Source organism: Tupaia chinensis, unplaced genomic scaffold (genome assembly GCF_000334495.1).
Source record: "Tupaia chinensis unplaced genomic scaffold, TupChi_1.0 Scaffold000232_1, whole genome shotgun sequence".
Classification (NCBI taxonomy): domain Eukaryota; kingdom Metazoa; phylum Chordata; class Mammalia; order Scandentia; family Tupaiidae; genus Tupaia; species Tupaia belangeri.
Genome location: NW_006159708.1, coordinates 3,352,763 through 3,372,939, shown reverse-complemented (window position 1 = coordinate 3,372,939; position 20,177 = coordinate 3,352,763). Strand labels below are relative to the sequence as shown.

The window sequence follows — 20,177 nt, the reverse complement described above, 5'->3', positions numbered from 1 at the left end:
GGCCAGCCACTGGAGTCATTGTCTGTAGGGCCGGGAGCCAGCCTTCTCTGGAGGAAGTGGGAAGGCGTGCTGCACCTTTCAAAGTCAATGTCAAGGAGAGGGTAGCCAGGGCCAAGGTCACTTCAAGATGCAACCATGCCATCTGATCTGGGACTAGTCTGGAAGATAGCTTGGTTGGGTATCCCAGTCTAGAAATCTGCTGTTCAATCCCTAAATCCCTAAAATCCTTACCCCCTGGCTGTGCTCTTTAAAATAAATTTTTAGGCCATTTTTATATATAATAATGGATTATTTTTTAATCACCTTTTGATTTCCAAAGAGACAATGAATGTAACAAAACTGGGAAACACATCCCACTGATTCCCACTTTTTGACTCTTGGGAAAACCCCCTCCTCCCCAGCCAGGAGAACCGTCTCTCTGCCAGCCTCTGGTACAGCCGGTGTGCCATCTCTAAGCTCCCTGAATGGGATGTAGAGATGAGACCCCATGCAAAGGGACAGTGAGTACCTTCTAGAGACAAAGACTTGGTCCACTGGGAGGATGTCTCTAATTTGATCCTAAACTTGATTTCCAGAGAAGGTATCTTACAGACTACCCAAAAGCTACTCCGCCAGCATCGCCCCCTGTTACCCCACCCAGGGTCATCTGCACAGGGATATGAAGCAGGGTGCCAGCCTGTCCTTTCTGCTTGCCCTGAGCCTGTTACCTGGAACCACTAGCTGAGACTCTTACTGAAAATGCCCCACCTCTGCTTCAGATAAGGAGTAATAGCCTTATTTAATTTATACCAATTGCATGAACTAATTCATGTCCTGGGTTTCTTGAAATCCCTAAAATTACCAGATCATCAAAAAACCAAGATGAAAGAATTGGCTGCTCAAAGACTCATTGCATGCCTACCATTAGTAGAGACAGTGCCATGTTAAAAACCAGCTGGCGTGTTGGGTGGGTAAGCCACTCTGACACTCACTATGGGAGAGGCGTGCAGGAACATTCTCCAAGCTCACAGACATTAGTCTTCAGGAATCTTACCACCTCTTTCTTCTCCAGTAAGCCATGAATAGGGAAATGATTAACTCAGGGAACTGGGTGACAACTCTGGGAAAGGGTTAGAGATTAATGGCACAAGTATTCCAGGTCACCCACTAATTCTGCAAGCAGAACTGGTGCTGGGTAGGTACCCGAGGCATGGCAGTGTGTATTTAGCAGACTGGCAGATGACACAAACGCATCTCTAGAATAAACGCATTTAGCTTGGGGCACCATCGATGTCTGACTGCAGCAGGCCCAACTCCTCCTTCCAGCTCCCCGAGAGATCCCCCCTTGCAGCTGGGGGAGCACTGAAAACTGAATGACCATGTGGGGACATCAGGAACTGTTTTATGGGCCAGTCCCTGTACCCGGAGACCATAGGGCCTCTGAGAGCAAGGGTCATGTCTTGGGCTCCTTCCTGCTGTTTCCATCATTAAGTAACTGCTTTCTCATTTTGTTATGGCTATTTCTTGGTGAGACCTTAGATCTTGGGAACATAATTCCTCACATGTGATAGTTTCATGGGAATGTTGAAGGCACCGCTGCTCCAATAGGTTAGGTGCTCTACAAAGAGTATGGCTGAAGCCTTGAAAGAAGTTAATCTATGAGTCTCAAGGTTCTCCCCAAGTGAGGCTCTTTGGAAAGCTCTTAGGACCTGCCTGGGAACCCGGCAGAGAGATGGACTCCAGAGAGCCCTCATCCTTGTTCTGCTGCCCTGTAACTTCCTGATCTCTTCTTGCCTCCTCTTACAGAGAAATGGCATAGGATTATTAAAGTAATATATAGTATTGAAATCATAAATGCAGTCAAGATTCTTAGAACAGATACAAAGTTGCATCTCTTTTTTTTTCACAGAATGATTTATTCATTATTATATTTTTTAATTTGCTATAGGCCACATGCATGAGAGAGAGAGACAGAGAAAACGAGAAAGCAAGCTACTAGGTCCGAGACTCAGATGGCAGTGGGCCAGGAGGGAGTCCAGCATCCTAACCAGCATGCCACCTCTGGGCCCCCTGTAGCTGTATCTTAATGCAAGACATGATTTAAATAGATGAGATTCTAAATGGAAGTATAAAAGGCTAAAAAAGTAAAAAGATAAAAGACAGTTATGACAAATGCGTTGAAAGTACAATGAAGCAGAGAGCTTATTTTCTAAAATTGGGCCAGGAGGGGCCAGCAGGTGGCATGGGGTTAAGGTGTGGGACTCCCATGTGACCTACCACAATTCAAGTCCCGGACCCAGTAGCTTGAAAATCTGGCCAGGTATGTGTGCATGCTCAAAATTCTAAGAAAACACTGAACGAGAAGGAACTGTGGCATGACCATCCCCTCTGGGGTAATTTTTTACTTTCCTTCTCTCTCTCTCTCCCTCCTTGCCTCACTCCAGCAAGTACACACGCCCTATGGCAAAAACTTCCAAAAAAGAAAGAACGAAAGGGGCCAGGAAAGCCAGTGGGTTCTCTGAACTGTCTCTATTTGATTCTAATTCAGAAGGGGACAGACCTAGAAGACCTTCCCATATGTGGGCAGGGTTCTCTGAAGTCATGGGCAGCTGTGAGAGTTTTCAGGGGGACCTAGGAGGGAGCAATGACCGAGCCTCCCAAGAACTCAGCCTGATACCCAGGCATTGTACGTAGTATGGCTTACCTCCCTGTGGCCATCCCGCTCCCTGTCTTCTGAAGCCCCCGGCACACGACGCCTTGCCATTAACACAGGTGCAGAAGCACTAGGCTGGCCTGGGAGGCAGGAGACGACAGAGGATACTAGCCCTGCCATCTCAGAGCTTTGACAGGAAATGTTGGCTGTGAGTGTACGTGTGTGTGTCTATTTCTACGTTCATTTCTATGTCCAATCTCAGCCCCTGGCCAAATCTCAGCGCGCCCACACCCTCCAGGCATGCGGACTGACCTGGCCGGTGGTGATCCTCAGGCAGCAGAAACTAGGCCTAGAACATGTTCCGTCACTGACTAGAGACGAATCCCTTTCCTTCTCTTCCCTCACATTACCCCATATCTCCACCATTCCCAAAAAAGGGCATCCTTTCAACTTGCCACGGAATAAAGACAAGAATTTGCTTAGAAATCTGTTACCTAAGAAGTACTTTCAGGTTGCAAGCGAATGTCTAGTTGTGCCCATTTCCATCCTTCAAAAACCCCATTATATGTTTTCCTTGTTTGCGTCCTAAAGACAGAAATGCAAGTGAAAGTGGGGGTAAAGGCGACATCGTGACTGTCGAAAGAGCTGGTGGCTCAGATGTTCAAGGGCAGTCAGGGCCTCAGTGCACTGTGCTGGAGCCCAAAGAACAGGGGCATTTTCCCAGGTACGGGCTCAAGGAACCAGGGCCAGGGTTGGCACTGGAATTTTCTCATAAGGCCACTTCCCTCAGCACCTACCCAAAATGAGTTCAGCAGTCAGACCCATGAAAAAGGTTTTTTGGAGGCATTAATAATAATGTCCTAAATTGTGTGGGGGGGGAGGCTTTTGAATTTAAAAATGATTCAACACTTATTATTTTCTGCCAGTGCTCCCCACACCTGTAGACCAATGGCCTAACTAGGCTCTTTCCTGCCCGAGTTACACCTTGAGGGCTAGCCCCTGCTGCCCCCCTCCCCCCCACCCAGTGATGATTACGGTTCAGTCTTTCCCGGCCTGATGGGCCATGGCCCTTGAGCTCCTTTGCTCAGATCTGATGGGCATGGGGTAGAAGCAAGGCCTTTGCTGGCCAGCATGCACTACCTTGCCCAGCTGAGTGCATAAAGCACAAACCTCAGAGGCTGCCTTTGAACACATAGCTAATTGAAAAGGCAACACAAAAGGAAGCAAAACCTCCACCCACAAAATCCAGAAGAGCTCGCGTACTCGCCTGCCGCGGGTACAAGTTATGTAACTCGTGGCAAGATGATCATTGGCAGGAGGACGCCATACGGGTCCTTGGTAGACCAAGGCCTGGCGACGCAGCGTCTGCTTTCATGGTGAGGTCCCAGAACCTGCCAGCCCCCGCACCTGTACGTCTTTCACCTGTGCCCTTTGCCCTCTCCTGCCATGTGTTGCTCCTGTGTTAGTCCAGACCTACAGTGCCGGCATCCACCTGAGACTCACTACAGCTTATCTCTATCTGCCTTTCTTTAAAGCCAGCTGAACATACCCAATGTTCTCCCTCTATGGTAAGACTGACCCCCAGGCCATGCTCCTAGCTTCTGTGACCCCCGAGCACCCCCATTGTCACCCGCCCGACCTCCAGAACCTCCTGGGGCCCAGATGGCTCCCGATGCATGCAGCCACTGTGTGTGCTATGCGCCTTGCACCTGTTCTCCTGTGAGCTGCAGACATGCTGTTTGTGTGATGGTGTTCTACCCCCTGGGCTTTCCTGTGGGTGCAATTCACTGTGGTCTCAACTTTGATGAGCCGCTGGGAGAGAAATGGACCCACAAGCCATTTCCTGTTACACAGCCCGGGGACTGATCTGGCTGCAGTCTCCAGCTTTCATCTGTGTGGGGAATTTGGCGAGGGCGCCTAGAGAGCCGTGACGAGGGTCTCTGGGGAAATGAAGGGGAGAGGGGATCATGCCAGGAGGCAGAAAGACAATGCCCTCCTAGTAATCAGTGTTGTAACCAGCAGCCTCCCTGTGCTCCAAGTTCAAGGCCAAGTGGTTTAGGCTGGGATTTGCTAGCGAGGGAGTGGTTGGGTTTCCAGTCACTCTGGCCACAATACCCCTTGCACTTTTCTAAATTCCTGAAGTTCGTTAAAGTGGGGTTCTACCCACTTTTCTGCAGCAGAGACAGAAGAACTCAGCTTCTTGGACCACCCCTGAGGAGGAAGTCAGTGATTCGTTTTAGCTAAGGTGATAGGGAAGCCACTTGGTGTGACCTCGCATTCTCCTTGGGACAGCCTCCTCCAGAGGGCCACCATCACACGTTTCAAATTGGGCCAAGCGTGGGTCTTTAGCAGAACCAGTAAGCTGACCTCCCAGCCCCAGAAGCCAGCAGGATGGAGGCAAGATGGGGGGTGTGCAGGTTCCCCAGGGTGGGCCCCAGCCTGACAGCAAGGCCGCTTGTGGGTACCTGCCTGCTTCACAGGGACGGCCCCGGGGCTGCTGCTTTACTGCATCGTCACCCGGTTTATTGACTGGAGGAAGTCGTCATGTTCTCCTTCCAGAGCAGCACTAGGAAACCGCAGCCGCTGGGGAGCTTCCGGACGTCAGAGCGGATTCAGACTGCAAGCCTGGTGGTTTTTTTTTTTTTTTTTTTTTTTATAAACACATCAGATCCAGATGCCCCTGTGGCACCAGCTTCTCAAACTCTTGACACTCGGAGCTGAAGTTCCCACTTAAGCCTGTTCTTTCTTTTTTTTTCTCCTTTCCTGAACATGGTAGAACTGACAGCTGAGTTCTAAAACCTTAAGCCTCCTCTGCATCCTCCTCTGGGGGAACATGGCCTCCTTTTTTAGGAAAGATAAAGGAATTTCAAGCAGATACACAGGTGACAGAAATGCAGAGATTAAACACATCAGAGGCTTCAAATACACAGGCAAGGGCAGGCCTTTCAGCAGCCTATGAGCCGGCCTCTCAAGGCCCACATCTGTCCCCTTCCTTGATGGGGACAGGGACAGAGGAGAAAGAGAGGCCACTCTGAGTTTGAAATGAGCCGTTCTCACTGCTCCGTGCAGAGGTTCTGAAAGCCAGGGCAGACCCTGTGGCGTGGTCCTGGGCAGGGTGGGCCTGCTGCCATGCAGGCGCTGCTGCCTCTGCACTTCTCACCCCTCCCGTGGTCTCCATCCTGCACAGAGCCACGATGAATGGCTGCCACAGCCATCCAGCCGTGTCCGTGACAGCCACTGCGGCCATGGAGTTAGAACGGAAGGGCCTGTGGGAGCCAGCAAGGGCTTAGTGTGGGGGGACGTCAGAGGGCACAGGCAGGGCTCATGTCAGGGAGGGTCTGGCCTGGAAGGAATTAAAAAGAAGCAAGAGAAGGAGTGAAGCAAGGAGCAGGGGGACCGCCTCCCGCGGAGCAGCTAAAGAGGCAAGGGAAGGAGTGAAGCAGGGAGCAGGGGGACCCCCTCCCGCGGAGCAGCTGATGGAGCCGTAGCAGGAAATGCAGAGGGCCCATTCTCTCCCAGTGTGCAGGGCGGGCGAGCTGCACTAGCCAACAGGAAGGGGTGCGGACTGGGCTGCGGCCAGCCAAGTGCCAGCAGCCTCAGCAGAGACCACCATAGACCACTCCTTGGGGTCCAGGCTAGCTCCAAGAGACTGCCTCCCCTGCCTCTCTCCCATACCCCCTACCCCTTCCAGGATTTTGTGCAGCCTGGGGAGGGTTGGACTCTCCAAGAAGCCCCAGATGGGGTGGGGGGGGCACAGTTTTAGAGCGAGACCTCTCCCAGCCCTGAGAAGCCCCTGAAGCCATTCCAGGCAGGGGCTGTCGGAAGTAGAAGGAGGCCACAGAGATCCTGAGCAGCCAGGGCGTTTGTTCTTCAGTGGGCCACTTCTCTGACCTCCTGAGCCCTGCCCACCCCTCCCAACAGGCCCCACCTATGCAGGGGAGGCCAGAGCCTGTCAGCCTTCCTGCAGAGAGTGGCCTCACTCAGAGGGAGGACTCTGGGAGTCAGACAGGAGGGTGGAGGCTGCCTCCTCCAGGCCCTGTGGCATTGGCTGGGGCTGCGAGGACAACTGGCTTCAGGCCTGAAAGATTCCAAAGTACATGGTAGTTTCTTGTGGAATCTTCCAGGGCATTAAGAACCAGGAGTAAAAGGGAAGAGAGAACAGAATAACAGGGGCCCAGGCACTAGAACCTGGGCTCAGCTCTACGTGGTGGGCTGGGCTGCCTCCCCAGAACAGGTGGTGGCTGACTACAGTGGTGGGCCCCAAGTGTGGATGTCAGGGGACTGTCTAGTGCAGCTCGCCCAGCCGTCTCCCTGTCAAGGACTGTTTCTCAGTGGCCATTCCTGACCTTCGCCCTGCCCCCTCCCATGCTAACTGCGCCCCTGTTGCCGGTGGGTTCCAGAATGCAGAGGAGAACTCCCGCATCTCCATCACCTTCTTCCGCCTCTTCCGGGTCATGCGACTAGTGAAGCTGCTGAGCCGTGGCGAGGGCATCCGGACGCTGCTGTGGACCTTCATCAAGTCCTTCCAGGTAGCCGCACCTCCCACGCACAGCGGGGCAAAGGGCAAAGGGGTTCCCAACGCTGCCTCGGGAGGGACAGCTGGCTCCAGGACTCTGGACCAACCAGCCTCTTTACCCAGCAGTTGGCGGCGGTGCCAGCCCCTTCGGGACTCCTCGCCTTGCTCTCTCCGGAAGCAGGCTCAGACTGGCCCTGAGGTTTCGCACACAGGCTCCTGGAGCCCAGTTTCCCCGAAGGCGGAGTGGGGGTGGGGGAGACCATGGCTTCTGCCTTCTGTCACCTGCGGGCTTCTCTGGTTACTGGAAGAACTCATGGGCAAAGGATTGGTAGTTTGGAACAAATTGCAAAGTGTGGGCCTGAGATAACCTCTGAGGCCCTGCACTTCTGGCTTGCCCCGAAGCCAGTCACCCTGCCCCACGGATGTCTCCTGCTGGGTCTTTAGCAGGACTCCCCTGACAGGACTCCCGTGCTCCAGGTGGGAAGCCCCTCCTCCAGGCTTAGCTCTGCCTGACTGTCACTGAGTACCTCTCAGAACAGTGATCGCCCTGGACAGCTTATGTAAGCTTGAGGTTAAAGAGAAGCAAAGTGTCTCCCCAACCCTTGAAGGTCACTGCAGAAACCCCTAAACGTGGCTTTTTGCTCCTGGCTGCCCGCAGGTAGGCCTCTCTGCCGCCGGTGGTCCCTGCTTCAGCGTCCCTAGATAGGCTCAGCAGTGCTAGGAATGCAGAGGTCGGCTGTGCACCCCCATACAGAATGAGGGCCGGGCTCCAGGCCACTGGATCCCCCGTGTCGCTCTGCCCTGGTTGTGATCGCAGGCCTGCTTTGATGCCCTCCCTAGGGACAAGCCCTCCAGGCCGCCTCCTGCCTGGGCTCTGCCGCAGCCACCGCACTGGCACGGCCTGTCCCTCCAGCCTGGCCAGGCTGACGCCCCACTCGGGGAGACCTGTGGGTGCTGGGAGTCAGAGTTGTCACCTTAATGAAGCAAGACTGGGGTCTGACCCTGTATCTGGAGCACTCCTAGGGTCCTGCAGCCCTGAATGGCTATCCAGCCCCCGACCTCCAACATTTCCCTGGGCTGGGTAGAGACCCCCAGCTGGGGCGACTAGGAGGGAGACCTCAGCTTGGGGCTGGAGTGCTCACCCGACAGAGGGGCAGGGCGCGATCTAACAGCGCCATCTAGTGGTGTGGGGCGGCAGGCGGGCCTCCAGCCATCGGCGCGTGGGGCGCTCCTCCGCCATGGTGGGCTCCTTGAGCCCCCGTGCCTCCTCCACGACTGGCAGATGTCTCTCCCCAGGATTGGCACGGGTTCTGGAAATGGAGATGTCCCTGCCTCTCGGCCAGTAATACGTTGAGTGAGTAAAACGGACAGGACCCAACTCTGCAAAGCATTGCACAAAGCACTTAACAGGCTCCAATCATTTAAGCTGTAGAACTCCTGAGAAGGCATTATGATTTGTCCATTTTTCAGATGAGGAAACTGAGGTTCAGAGAGGTTAAATGATATGGCTCAGCTCCCATAGCTAGGAAGAGGAAATTGGATTTGAGTCTGTGATCTTTCCTTTAAGTTTTCCCTTAGTAAAAGGGAAAGACCTGCTCACAACTAGTGGAACAAAAGAGATGTGTGGAAAGAAAGGGCGCACGCTGCTGCCGCCCGGTCCCCTCTTCCCAGGGAACCACGCCTGCCTGGGGCACTGTCCGTGAACTCCTCTGGTTCAGTCGGAGGAGGCGTCACCCTCTTTGGCTGCTCTGTGAGGTCCTATCACTCCACACCCGTTACTCTGCACTGCCTCTTGCAGATGGAAACCCAGAGCGAGCAGGCTGTGCCCACTGCCCAGGCATCTCTGCGGGTTCTTGAGTGCCCCCTGCTGTGGGCCAGGCGGCAGCCGAGCCTCAGGGTTAGAGGTGGCACTCCCAGGAAGGAGCCAGCAGCCGCGCCTGGGGCCCATGGCAGTCTTTGTGCTTTTCCAGGCCCTGCCCTACGTGGCCCTCCTGATAGTGATGCTGTTCTTCATCTACGCTGTGATCGGCATGCAGGTAGGAAGCTCCTCCTACCTCCCGGCTCCTCTGCCTCCTGCCTCTCTGCCCGGCTCCCAGGCCTCATTCCCTGTGCCCTCTGCCCTCTTGTCTCTTGCTCCTGGCTACCCTGCTTCCTCTCCTCTTCCTTCTGAGGCCAAAAAGTCTCTGGAATTGGAACTTCTCCAAAGGGGGAACCACCCTGTGAGAAGCAGGGCGATTAACCAGGCTCAGGGCACACAGCTTGCAGCACCTCCCTTCCAAGGCCCCGGCTGGCTTCTGCTCCATGTGGAGCGAAAGCAGTCCTGGATTGATGAGGGTGCTGCTGGAGAGACCCGGTCCCTTCTTGGCACGGTGGGAAGGGGGCATCTTACCTGCATCCCTCACTTTGTCCAGGTGTCGTAGGCCTGAGGCCCAGTGACACTCAGAACACACAGATGACTGAGGGGAGAAGGAGAGGAGGGAGGAAGGAGAGAAGGGAGGCCGCAAAGGAGGGAAGGAAGGAGGGGGGAGGGGAAAGATAGAAAGGGAAGGAAAGGGGGAGGAAGGAGGAAGGGGCTACGGAGGGAGGCAGACTGCCCATCAAATATGCAGCCATTTCTGGGGCTGCCCCTCACAGGTGGCCATGGTGCCTCCTCTGCCCCAAATCAGTGCCCTATGGCCGCTCTCCAGGGCTTCAGCTGAGCGCCTGAGGTCAGACTTGGTAGAGCGCCTGTGACCCAGCACTCCACACTGGTCTGGAGCATTTCCTCTGGAGCTCCTTAAATACATTCCTCTACTTGCTTATTGTAGAATGATCCAAAGGTTCAGAGGCCAAACCTCTGGAGATGAAAAGAGCCACCTTGCCATCTGGTAAAGGGTGGCAGTTTCTTTCTTTTTATAGAGAAAGATTTTTATTATAGGGCATATGCACTCACTGAAGAGATAGAGAAAGATGGACAGAAAGGGAGAGATCACCCTCCCCCACAGGGGAGATAGCCACACCACAGTCCCTTCTCCTCCATTTTCCTCTTGGGGTCTTGGGCACACACACATGCCTGGCATGGGTTTTAAGCCACCAGGTCCAGGACTCGAACTGCTGTTGACTACATGGGAGTCCAGTGACATAATCATCACATCATCTGCTGGCCCCAAGGGTCGGCAGTTTCAAAACTAAAACTGTTTAGCTGTAAAATGTCAGGAAATAAGGAGGCTTCTTATCTCAGGGATGAATTAAGCTTGTCCAAGCCCTGGCTGGTTCATTCCTATCATTGTGAAACCCAAGGACTAAATTTGAGCAAATACTTGGGCTCATGGGGCTGAAATGGCAATGGAAAGGTGATGAGCTCCGTGTCTCGACACAGGAAGCTTCTGCTCTGCCTGCCATGAGCCCCAGAGCCCACTGGGCCCCATGGCAGGGCACTCTCCTTACACTTATCCAGGTGGGGACTGGGACCAAGGTGCCTTCCAGGTCACACCGAGGATTCTGTCTGCATGTCCCCGAGCACGTCTTCCTTCTCTCTGCCAGGTGTTTGGGAAGATTGCCCTGAATGACACCACAGAGATCAACCGGAACAACAACTTTCAGACCTTCCCCCAAGCTGTGCTGCTCCTGTTCAGGTGGGTCTTTGAGGACACAGGTCCATGCACACTTGCACCATGCAGCCTTCCGGGCTGTGTGTGGAGGATGAGGGAACCCCTGCCAGGGCAGTGAGAGGGGCGAGAGCACATGCTGGTTCTCTCTCCCCTGGCCAGGAAGCGAATGGTTCTATCATTATTTATAACTTCCCATCAGGCGGCCCACCCACTGGCCACTTACACACTTGCTGGCAACCACCGCAAACCACTAGGGGTCAGAGATCAAGTCATGACAGGACTCTGCTTTGAATCGGAATAGGCTCAAAGCCAACACACAGGCTCTGTGACCATGAGCAAGACACCTAACTGCTCTGAGCCTCAGTTTCCCCTGAAAATAATTGAGGCACTGTTCACTGTGCCGGAGTCTGTGCCATTTGTCGTGTGGTGGTTATGTCCATATGCACTTAGTGTCACCCTCATTTCAGCCAGCCTCAAGTCTGCACACTTCTTGGCTGGAACAGAGACATCTTATACCTGCCCCAATGCGTCCCTGCTGCAGCTGCTTCTCCTCCCTCATTTGGCTAATGACACACCTCTCGGTCTTCCTCAGTCTCCTTATTTTCCTGCCTAGGCTCTCACTTTCCAGCCTGGAACTCTGATGCCTCCATCTAGTCCAGGCAGGTGCATGACAGTGATTTACTCCATCCCTGGACAGGATGGCTCCTACAGTCCTTTCTGGCTCATACATTCTCTGTACCACGACATGAGGGGAGGCAGCAAGTATGCCCTGGGGTCCCTCCTAGAGGGTTTGGGGATCCTCTCTGGTAGCCCCACATTCACTGCGTTCTACAGAACCCTTTTTCTATACCCAAGCCCAAATGTCATAATTGCTCAAGATATACGAGGACACTTCACAAAGTTTGTGGAAAAGTAGAATTAAAGTATGAGTTTATTTCTTGGCAAAAAATAGAAATCCATGTATAGTTTTTCCATAATGTATGTTTTCTATGAACTTTTAAAAACAATTTTATTTATTTTTATCCATGAGTGAGAGCAACAGAGACAGAGAAATAGCACCCCCATCAAGGTCCTAATGCTACAGTCCACCCCAGCCTCAGTCTTCCCCAGCTCATGGACACATGCTCTGCATACTCAGGGAGGTCTTTGGACATGAGCCCAGACCCTCCCATGGGTTCAGCTTGGCAGAGCACCTCTTTTTGCTGCTGTGGTACCATCCGACCTCCTCCATGAACCCTTATATTATATTAAAGTGGTGGTCTCCCTAAATGCCAGTCTAGCAGATCATATACTGTCAGGACACAAGGGCCATCATTAACAGCCATTCAACACTTAGGTCTTTGCCACATCAAATATGGAGTTGGACAGGGCCAGCATGGTTAAGGCACTGGATTCCCACTTGGTTGACACAAGTTCGAGTCCCAGACCTGGCAGTTTGAAAATCACTTCTGGGTACATACACACACCAAAAATTCCAGAAGGAGACTAGAGGAAGGGATTGCAGCATGGCCAAGGCCCCTGGAGTGAAAGGAGTGATTTCTCACTTTTTGTCTCTCATCTCTCTCTGGCAAGTATACATGCCCTATGGGAAGGGGAGAAGAGACAGAGAGAGAGAAAGAAATAAATACAGAGTTGGGCATACACCTGACCAAGCATGTGGGCTCAGCCCCCTCTTTTCCTGAAGTTCTCAATGAGGGACGATGTTTTTTAAAAGAATAAATCCGTGATAGTTAGGGGGAGAAAACCATGAAAGAGTGCTTATGGTAAACCAAAAATGTTGAGAAATTCCTAAGTTGAAGAAAGCAAATGGGATTCAACTGGCAAAGAAATAGGACCTGAAAAAATCACACCTCCAGACAGATTGAGTGAGGGCATGGAGGAAGGGAGAACAGTCTTGCATCAACGGATGAGGCACAGGGGGCCTGGGACCTGGGACCTGCATTCAGAGAGCGTTTTTTGATGCTTACAAGCTGCAAACAGTAGCATGTGATGTCACACTCCTGGACTGTGTCAATAAAGGTCGACATTTATTGTAGCAGAATGGACACAGCTGAAGAATGGAATTAATGATCTGAAAGATTAACCAGATGATTCTGTCATTATAAAAGTCAAAAGGACAAAGACCTAGAAGATATTAAATAAAAGGTAAGACATGGAGGATGGAGCCAGAATAATCCCATCTGTGTTATAGAAATTCCAGACAAAAAGAATAGAAGGGATGAAGAGAATGAAATAAAGGAATGATCAAATAAAATGTCAGATTGAAATGGCCTACTGAGTACAGAAAGGGTTAATCAAAAAAACTCTTAACTAGACACATTGTGATGACTTTTCAGACTATCTTAAATAAAGAAAATATCCTAAAAGCTTCCAAAGAGGAAAAGTCCAGAAAATTAAAGAAGAGCAAGTACTTCCAAACTAATGTTACAAAGTCAGCATTCACCCGATACCAAAATGAGATGAGGACACTGCAAGAAACGGAAATTACAGGTCAATATCCCTGATGAACATAGATGCCAAAAACTCAACAAAATACCATCAAACTGAATTCAATGACACATTAAAAGGATCACTCACCATGATCAAGTGAGATTTAAACCTAGAAGACAAGGATGGTTCAACATACACAAATCAATAAATGTGATGGCCTAGCCATAGTGGTGTAGGGGTGACTTAATGTTCTGCAATACTGAAAGCCATTTGGAGAGTCAGTGTTTGGTTCCCAAACGGACTTGCACACTCTGAGCACACATATGTGTGCCTATGATTCTGGCTTGTTGGAAAGGCTAGGGCAAGATTGTGGCATGAGATCCTAAATGAAGATGCTTCTTTCTCCTCTCTCTCTCTCTCTTTCTCTTTGTCTTTCTGTGCCTCTATATCATGAGAAAAACATATAAATAAACCTTTGAAAACAAAATAAATGTGATATACCACGATAACAGAATGGAAAACAGAAGCTATATGATCATCTCAGTAGATGAGAAAGAGCATTGGATAAAATTCAACATCCTTTCATAGTAAAATTATCATCAAATTAAGCATAGAAGTATCTCAACACAATAAAGGTCATATATGACAATCCCACAGCTAACACCATATTCAACAGTGAAAAGTTGGAAGTTTTACCTTTAAGATCCAGAACAAGACAATAATGACTTTTCTCTCCACTTCTCTTCAATGTATTTACTAGACATTCTAGCTAGGGCCATTAAACAAGAAAAAGACCTAAAAGGCATACAAATAAAAAAGGAAATAAAATTATTTGTTTGCTGATGAGATGATCTGATTTATAGAAAATATGAAAGGCTCCACCTCAAAAAAAATTTTTTAAAACACTGTTAGAAAACATAAATAAATAAAGTTTTTGGTTACAGAAACAAAAATAAGCAGTGTTTTGTTTACACTAACAATGAACTACTGTATTTGAAAGATAAACTAAGAAATCAATATTATTCCCAACAGCAAAAAGAAAAATAATTTATGAATAAATGTAACCAAGGAAGTGAAAAACCTGTATACTGAGAACTGATGAAAGAAATAGTTGATGACACAAATAAATAGAGAGGTATCCCATGTTCATGGATTGGACAAATTATCATTATTATTAAAATATCTGTACTATTCAAAGCAATCTACAAATTCAGAGCAATATGTATCATAATTCCAATGTCATGTTTTAAAGAAATAGGAAAAAATTCTAAAATTCAGATGGAACCACAGATGCCACTAATAGCCAAAGCAATCTTGAGCAAAAAATGTCAAAACTGGAGATCTTACACTACCTGACTTCAAAATCTATTACAAAGCTATCATAATCAAAACAGCAGCATAATACCATCATAGAAATAAACACACTGCCCAATTAAATAGGATAGAGAGCTCACATATTTATAGTAAATTTACTTTTGACAAAAATGCCAAGAACACATGATATAAAAAGGTCAGTGTCTTTACTAGACAATGTTGCAAAGAGAAATAAATTAATTACTTTCAAAGTACCAATCAAGAACAACAAAAGTGCATACTGGAAAACAGTGAAGTAATATATTCAAAATCATGAGGAAAATGTATTTTGAATCTAAACTATTATATGTAGTCAAATTAGCATTCAAGTAGCAAAGCAAAATAAAGAGATTTCCAGAAGTTTAAGAACCTAAAAAGTTTACTTCCCTACATAACCCTTCCTTGAAGCAATTACACAAAGCTGTCCTTCAACAGAATGAAAAATGAATCTAAGAAATAGAATAAGTAGAGTAAATACATTAGTAAGGAAATCATAAATTTGTAGTTATGAGTTATGAACAGAGAAATTATAAAGTTTATATTAAGTCTAAAAGTTTATCTTAAGTCTAAGTAGAGAAAATGTCCAAAACCTTAATAACAATTTGAATGTAAAACCCCATATTCTCTCAAAGATGTAGGAAATAGGGTGGTAGGAGAATGAGAAACATGAAATTTTGCTAAGAATCTCTTTTGGGAGAGAAGAAATGATACCGTTTAGCTCTATATATAGCTAAGGGAAAAATATGTATTAATACATATTTGTTAAATATTTAAAGGTCAATCACGAGGAAAATAGAAACGGAATATGGACATTCCAAACCACTACAGTGAAAACTGGACAAAGAAAATCTCAGCAGTTCATCAAAAAGAAGGGAAAAAATGTAGGGGGGAAAAAAAACCTTGATAATTAGAGCAATAAAATAAAATGACAAGAATAGGAAGAAAGATATTAATAATCACTAACAAATTAGATGAATGAAATTTCCCTATTAAAAGATACTCTTTAATCTTGGCTTTAAGAAGTGTAGCTGTGGGGGGACCAGTAAATGGTGTAATGGTTGTATAACTGGACTCCCATGTAGTCAACCATGGTTCAAGTCCTGAACCTGGTGGCTTCAAACTCATGCCAGTTGTGTGTGCATGACCAAAATCCTGAAAGGGGAATGAAGGAGAGAAGGGTTTGCGATGTGGCCATCCCCCACCCCAGGAGGGGCAGGGATTTCTTACTATCTGTCTCTCTGTCTCTCTCTGTGTCTCTGGCGAGCACAGGTATCCTATAGTACAAATCTCCCTTGAAAAAAAAAAAGAAAAGAAAGAAAGAAAGAAAAGAAAAGGGAAATGTAGCTGTGGGGCCAGTGGTTGGTGTAGGGTTGAGGTGCTGGACTCCCACATGGACAAATGCAGTTTGAGTCTCGGACCCGGAGGCTTGAAACTTATGCCAGATGTGTGTGTAACCATGCCCCAAAATCCCAAGAGGAAAATAGAGGAGAAGGGATTGCAGTGTGGCCACCCCTGCTGTGGGGTGATTTCTCGCTTTCTGTCTCTGTCTCTCTAATGAGCGCATGCATCCTATTGCAAAAATCTCTCCAAAAAAAAAAAAAAGGAAAGAAGTCTATTTATAGCCTATTTATAATATATACAGTAAAAAAATTTTCAAAAACATAATAAAATAAAGCAATGGAAAAAGAATATCAAAAAATATTTACAGTGTAAATGTAACTATAGCAATATCAGAAGAAATAGAATTGAGGTGAAACTAGCAAAGAGGACTATTTACTATTTATAAAAGGTACAAACCATTACCATTAAGAATATGTAACTGTCATAAGATTAAATGAGCCTAGCAATATAGTTTGGAAATGTATCTGTCAGACCCTGATAGAAATATTGGAGAAAATAAACACACACACACACACACACACCACACCTCATACAGAATGACCAGTAGCATGGTGGTTAAGGTGGCTGGATCCCACATTGCTGATTGCACAACTCAAGTCCCAGACCCGACAGCAGGGAAAACACTTCAGGAATGTGTGCGTGTGTGCCTAAAATCCCAAAAGGAGAAAGTGGAAAAGGTATTGCAGCATGACCATCCCCACTGGGGTGCTTTCTCTCTCAATCTGTCTTTCTCCAGTAAGCACAGTAGAAATCTAGCAAATCGAGAAAATAAAAGAAAAAAAGGGGGAAAAAGAAGCATGACAGGTCAGACACACCCACAGTGCTACGTGCTTGTTAGATTCTGTGCTCTGCAGGCTGGGACCACACAGGAGTCCTGGCATTAGTTCTCATCCAACCTAAAGGCCTGGTGTAGTGGCAAACGACTGTAATCTCGGTGACTCACAGAGGCTGAAGCAGAATTGTCAGCTAGATGCAGGCCTGGGCACACAGTCTCTCTTTTTTTTTTTTTTTTTTTTTTTTTTTGGTGGGGGATGGAGACAAAAATACAACTGGGGCCCAACCTTGTCTTTTTTTTTTTTTTTTCTCTCCTAAGCAAAACAATTATATTTACTTAGAAGCTTTCAGCAGGTCAGCAAAACAACTGTAACTTTTTTTTTTTCAATTCACAGTGATACTCAGTTGACAAAACAATAGTTATTTTATATAAACTACATCAGAGGTACCAAAGATGAAAATCTACCATCCCCACACATAACTGATTTGTACTGTGCACCAAGTAGAACCCTCTTGAAATGCCCTTGCTGGTTTCCAACCACCATATTGTAGCAAACAAGGTTAGGGGCTATTGAAAATACCAGCAGGACTAAGTAAAGACACATTTGGTAATTGACACTGAGCAATTTAAAAGCAAATCATAAACAGCCTTATATTTCAATTTTTTCACTGAAAGTTGTGCATTGTTTTCAGGGAGCATTAACTGCTTTACAGACTGTGCTAGAGGGGCCAGCACTGTAGCCTAGTGGCTAAGGAATTCACATAGCCAACTGTGGTTTGAATCCCAGCCCCTGTGGCTTGAAAATGATGCCAGGTGTGTGTGTGTGCCCCAAATCCTAATGACATGGAGAAATAGAGAAGGGATTGCAGTGCGACCACATTCCTGTGTGTGGGGGGGTGCTTTCTCCTTCTCTCTCTGTCTCTTCATCTGTTTCTGATGAATGCATGCATCCCATCAATTAAAAGTTAAAATTAAAAATTATAAACTGTGCTAGTATCAATACATTTATCATCTTAATCTTCCTTGTCTTCCTCCTCTTCCTTCTTGCTCCTTTCAGCTTTGACAACTCCCTTTTTGCTGCATCAGGCTTTACTTTAGTTCTGTATGCAGCAATATCCTTTTCATATTTTCCTTCGGCTTAGCAGCCTTCTTTTCATAGGGCTACTGTCATCTGCAACAGTGTTATTCTGTATCACTCCCAGTTTCTTTGAAACATCACCAATGGATAAGCTGGAATGTTCTCTTTTGATCTTTGTGTTATACTCAGAACAAAATAAAAATGCCGAAGGAGGCCTCTTGGGTGCATTGTGATCCTTGAACTTCTCTTTTGTTTCCTTTTTTAGGAGGGATATAGGTTTTCATTTCTCTTTCATAGTGGACCTTGTCTGCTTTTGCCATATCTTCAAATCTTCCTTTTTTCTTTAGCACACATTGTCTTCCACTTCTCTGAGAACCTCTTAGAAAACTCTGAGGGCCAGCTAGGTGACACAGTGATTAAGGCAACTGAACCCCACAGGTGTCAACCGCACAGTTCAAGTCCCAGACCCAGCAGCTCAATAGAATATGCCTGGTGCATATGTGTGGGTGCCCGAAGTCCCAAGAAGAGGATGGAGAGGGGATAGAGGCGTGGCCACCTTCCTGAGGGGTGCTTTCTCTCTCTCTCTCTCTCTCTCTCTCTCTTCTCTCTTTTCTAGCAACCCCATGCACCCTATAGCAAATTTTAAAAAGAAGAAAGAAAACTGAAAAGTTGACTGAAGCATCTGGATGCTTCTTCTGTGCTCCTCTTGGCCAATTTTCACAAAAAATGTGTATGATGACATTCTGCCTCTCAACTTTTTTGCTTTTTTTTGTAGAAGTTTTTGCCTTAGGATGTGTGTACTCAACAGAGAGAGAGAGAGAAACAGTGAGGGGAAAGTGAAAAATCATCCCCCAGGAGATGGCCACACTGCAATCCCTTCTCCTCCGTTCTCCCAGGATCTTGGGCATGCACACACACATGCCTGGCATGAGTTTCAAGCCACTGTGGTTGGCCATGTGGGAGTCCAGTGACATAACCACTACACCATCTGCTGGCCCTGCTGCTTAACTTCTCAGGACCTCCTTTGCCCATGTTTAGTTATCTTTCCTCAGCAAGGCGCAGGGTCACCCAGTGCTGGTCTGGCTCTCATTTGCTCCCTAGAGCTGTCTCTGTGGAGCTCACCGTACTGCAGTGGCTGTGAGAGCAGGAGTCAGGAAAAACCTCCTCACTCTCTCCACCCTGTAACATTACTCTTGAGCCCTGTGCAAAGAAAGAAGGAGAGAGAGAGAGAAGGAAAGAGAGAAAAAAGAGAAAGGAAGGAAGGAGACGATAACAGTCAAATAGACCAAATTAAAAGAAACAACAAAAGCATCTAAATAATACACTTAAACTTAACCTAATAGATTTGAACTCAGTAAATGGCCAGAAACACATTTTTAAGCACCCAGAAACTATTCCAAAAGTTAGCCAGGATTTAAGTCAAAAAGAAGAATTTGACAAACTCTAAAACTTCTTTTACCTTAGTAAGGTCAATTAGGAACTAACCATGAAAACAACAGTCCCCCCCAAATCTACCCACTTAAAATATTCGCCACTCTTCTAAATAACTCAAAGCTGAATCTACACACTACTTAGAAAAGGAAGTGAGAGCACTCTGTCTTGAATATATGAAATGCACCAATCAGTGCCAAAATAAAAACCCCTTCAGAGCCTGAAGTTAATTTATTTTTTAAAAATATATTAAGTAAACTAATAGATAAAAAGAATAACAAAATATCCCCAAGATAGAAAGAAATGTACTTACTAAAATAAAATCATACACCAATGGAATATAAAACAAAAATAGATTTTATCAGTATAACCTAAAGCAGTCTTCGAAAGACCAATAGACATTCATCAAATCCAGTTTTAAAAAAAAAAGACACAGTAACATGAGGAATGCAAAAAGAAGTACAACTGCACATATAGAAATAATTTTTCAAATGAGATAATTTCATGCCTCTTTTCTCATAGCACCTTAGAGGTGACCAGCTACTTCTCCTTTCTGGCCACTGGATGCTAGGAACTCCCTGAAGTGAATGATGAGTGCAAAGCCGGTATCCTTCATGGGAAGCATATGGCCACAATGTTGCTGCTAACATTCTGGATGAAGAATAGAAGGGTGGGACCAGCAGTTAGAGTAATGGCTATGTCGCTAGACTCCCATGTAGTCGACCGTGGTTCGAGTCCTGGACCCGGTGGCTTAAACTCACGCCGGGCGCGTGTGCATGCGTGCCCAAGATCCCGAGAGGAAAATGGAGGAGAAGGGATTGTGGTGTGGCAATCCCCCCTGGGGGATGATTTCTTGCTTCTTTCTGTCTCTGTCTCTCTCTGTCTTTTGGGTTGTCTCTCTCTGTCTTTTGGGTGAGCACACACTCCCTATAGCGAAAAACCTCCAAAAAAAAAAAAAAAAAAAAGACAGG

At 47.4% G+C, this 20,177-nt stretch overlaps 1 protein-coding gene across 1 annotated transcript in view; it reads left to right on the top strand.

Moving 5' to 3' along the window:
• Positions 1-20,177, top strand: part of CACNA1C (calcium voltage-gated channel subunit alpha1 C) — a 116,591-nt gene that overhangs the window by 52,206 nt on the left and 44,208 nt on the right. Inside the window, exons 12-15 of the mRNA XM_006148339.3 lie at positions 4,168-4,200; positions 7,033-7,161; positions 9,119-9,184; positions 10,671-10,762. Coding sequence (XP_006148401.2) covers positions 4,168-4,200; positions 7,033-7,161; positions 9,119-9,184; positions 10,671-10,762 — 320 coding nt within the window. The remainder of the gene's footprint in view (positions 1-4,167; positions 4,201-7,032; positions 7,162-9,118; positions 9,185-10,670; positions 10,763-20,177) is intronic.